The 2,793-nt window shown below is 43.7% G+C and overlaps 1 protein-coding gene across 1 annotated transcript in view; it reads right to left on the bottom strand.

The window, feature by feature from the left end:
• The window catches only part of adamts6 (ADAM metallopeptidase with thrombospondin type 1 motif, 6), a gene marked incomplete in the record, with an annotated part of 235,599 nt that overhangs the window by 171,933 nt on the left and 60,873 nt on the right, over window positions 1–2,793 (bottom strand). Inside the window, 1 exon segment of the mRNA XM_014023951.1 lies at window positions 1,123–1,166. Within this exon segment, the coding sequence (XP_013879405.1) occupies window positions 1,123–1,166 (44 nt within the window).

Genomic DNA, 2,793 nt, shown 5'->3' with positions numbered 1-2,793 from the left:
GTAGCCTCGTCTGACGTAATCACGCGTTGCGTAGCCTCGTCTGACGTAATCACGTGTTGCATAGCCTCGTCTGACGTAATCATGCATTGCGTAGCCTCGTCTGACGTAATCACGCGTTGCGTAGCCTCGTCTGACATAATCACGCATTGCGTAGCCTCGTCTGACGTAATCACGCGTTGCGTAGCCTCATCTTATGTAATCGCACATTGCATAGCCTCGTCTGACATAATACCGCATTGCGTAGCCTCGTCTGATGTAATCACGCGTTGCGTAGCTTCGTCTGACATGATCACGAGTTGCGTAGCCTCGTCTAACGTAATCACGTGTTGCGTAGCCTCGTCTGACATAATCACGCATTGCGTAGCCTCGTCTAACGTAATCACGTGTTGCGTAGCCTCGTCTGACATAATCATGCATTGCGTAGCCTCGTCTGACGTAATCACGCGTTGCGTAGCCTCGTCTGACATAATCACGCATTGCGTAGCCTCGTCTGACGTAATCACGCGTTGCGTAGCCTCGTCTGACRTAATCACRMGTTGCGTAGCCTCGTCTGACATAATCACGCATTGCGCAGCCTTGTCTGACATAATCACGCGTTGCGTAGCCTCGTCTGACGTGATCACACGTTGCGTAACCTTGTCTGACGCAATCACACATTGCGTAGCCTCGTCTGACGTAATCACCTGTTGCGTAGCCTCGTCTGACGTAATCACGCGTTGCGCAGCCTTGTTTATTTGCATAAAACAGTCGAGAGGGAAACTAGATGGAAACAGTCTAGATTGGAATTTTTATTTATTTAATTTTTTTGCGAATTTTGAAAAGTTTGATAAAAATTCACTCTACAACTGGATGGAAAAACGTTTATTGGTGCATCAAAATTTTTGGACTTCCTTTCCTAAGCTGTTCTTCTTTGAACCTATTTTCAATCACTTGGCTGTTCCAGTAGGTAAAGAAATGAATATGGTCATTGGCAGCCATTCACAAGTTTTGCATACAAGTTTACCATCAATATGCAAATTACATGTACAAATTGTATTTACTTTATCGTTTGTTGGCCTGTCTTTCTGACTTTGCATTGAGTAGCTTTGAGCTATAATAATACACAAACTCCAGTCTACTCACCTAACGTTCCACAGGGTTTGTTCTTGTAGGTGCAGATGTCATATCTAAAAATGAAAAGAAAAAGAAAACACAAACATACTGTAAATATTAAATATAATATTTTTCTTTTACATTTATACAGCTTTCCATAACTAGCTGTTAGCCATTACATTCTTATTCTGTTCAATCACACAGTAGCCTACACTGTAAAAAATAACTTGTAAGATTTACTTGAGAAAATCCTGTAAACAATTTGCACTGATGTTTGTTAAGTAAATTTTAAATCCTACAAATTCATNGTGTGTGTGTGTGTGTGTGTGTGTGTGTGTGTGTCGGGGGGTGACAGTGTGGGTTCAGCACAAACACACACTGCAATGAAACCTGTTTTCTTAACTCTGTGCATAGCCTGTGCATTATCTCCAGCCCCATGATTACTGGGTGACTCTAAAGGTCAGAGATCTGACCTGAGAAGAGGAGGAGGGGGAAGAAGAGAATGGGAAGTAGGAGGAGGAAGAGGGGGGGACAACAAGCAGATGCCAGGGCACTTAAAACGACCAGGGAATGTGACGAATGCAATCCATCTGTCAAAGTAGCCCTGAGGTTGCAATATTACCTCCAAGATATACTGTGGTGCCTGCAGGGCCCTCTGCAGAGATAAGACGGAGAGAGAGAGAAGGTTTTCTGACTCCTCCTCCCTAATATCACAATCTCTACCTTACCTCCTCTATCTCTGTCCTTCAGTTTCTAACTCTCCCTCTAATTGTTCTTTTCTCCTTCTTTTCTGCTCCTCCTCTACTTGTTCTCTAACTTTTCTCTCTCTTTTTCTGCACTCCCTGTCCATCTCATTAACCGTGTTTCCATCAAGGCTTTTTGATGTGCATTTAGATGTGTCGCATTAAAAATGTGAAAAAAAAGTCGGATGCAAAATTCTAAAAAAAAAAAATCCTCAATTCGCTAAAACGTTTTTATGCTCGCTTGAGGTGGTTTTTGGATGATGCGCAAAGTAGTTAATGCACAAAATGGGAGATGGAAACACATTTGCTGAATAAATTCTGACGTAGCGCATATTTACCTCATGTGACATTCAGCTGTTTCTGCTTTCCTGCCTCGTCCCGGCGTAGTTGCACGTGCCTTTCTGCTGCGTAGTTTAACATTGCGTTTATTTCCCTAAGTCTCCTGGCAGCGTTAAACATAGCCTGTACTAGCTGAATAGATAGAATAATTACAATTTGTCCAATAGCAAGGCATTCACGAAAAAATCACTCCATTGTCCCGAGATGATTAGCCTCTACTAGTTAGCAAGTTTCACTTCCTGTTTACTACCGCAAAGCTTGTCGCCGATGTCTGACGTAATCACATGTTGCGTAGCCTCGTCTGACGTAATCACGTGTTGCGTAGCCTCGTCTGACGTAATCACGTGTTGCGTAGCCTCGTCTGACGTAATCACGTGTTGCGTAGCCTCGTCTGACATAATCCCGTGTTGCGTAGCCTCGTCTGATGTCATCACGTGTTGCATAGCCTCGTCTGACGTGATCATGTGTTGCGTAGCCTCATCTGAAGTAATCACGTGTTGCATAGCCTTGCCTGACGTAATCATGTGTTGCATAGCCTCGTCTGACGTAATCATGTGCTGCGTAGCCTCGTCTGACGCAATAACACATTGCATAGCCTCGTCTGACGTAATCACGTGTT

The sequence above is a fragment of the Austrofundulus limnaeus genome, unplaced genomic scaffold, assembly GCF_001266775.1.
Source record: "Austrofundulus limnaeus strain Quisiro unplaced genomic scaffold, Austrofundulus_limnaeus-1.0 Scaffold398, whole genome shotgun sequence".
Taxonomy (NCBI): domain Eukaryota; kingdom Metazoa; phylum Chordata; class Actinopteri; order Cyprinodontiformes; family Rivulidae; genus Austrofundulus; species Austrofundulus limnaeus.
Note: the sequence above shows the minus strand (reverse complement) of the source record. Positions and strands in the feature narration are given on the sequence as shown.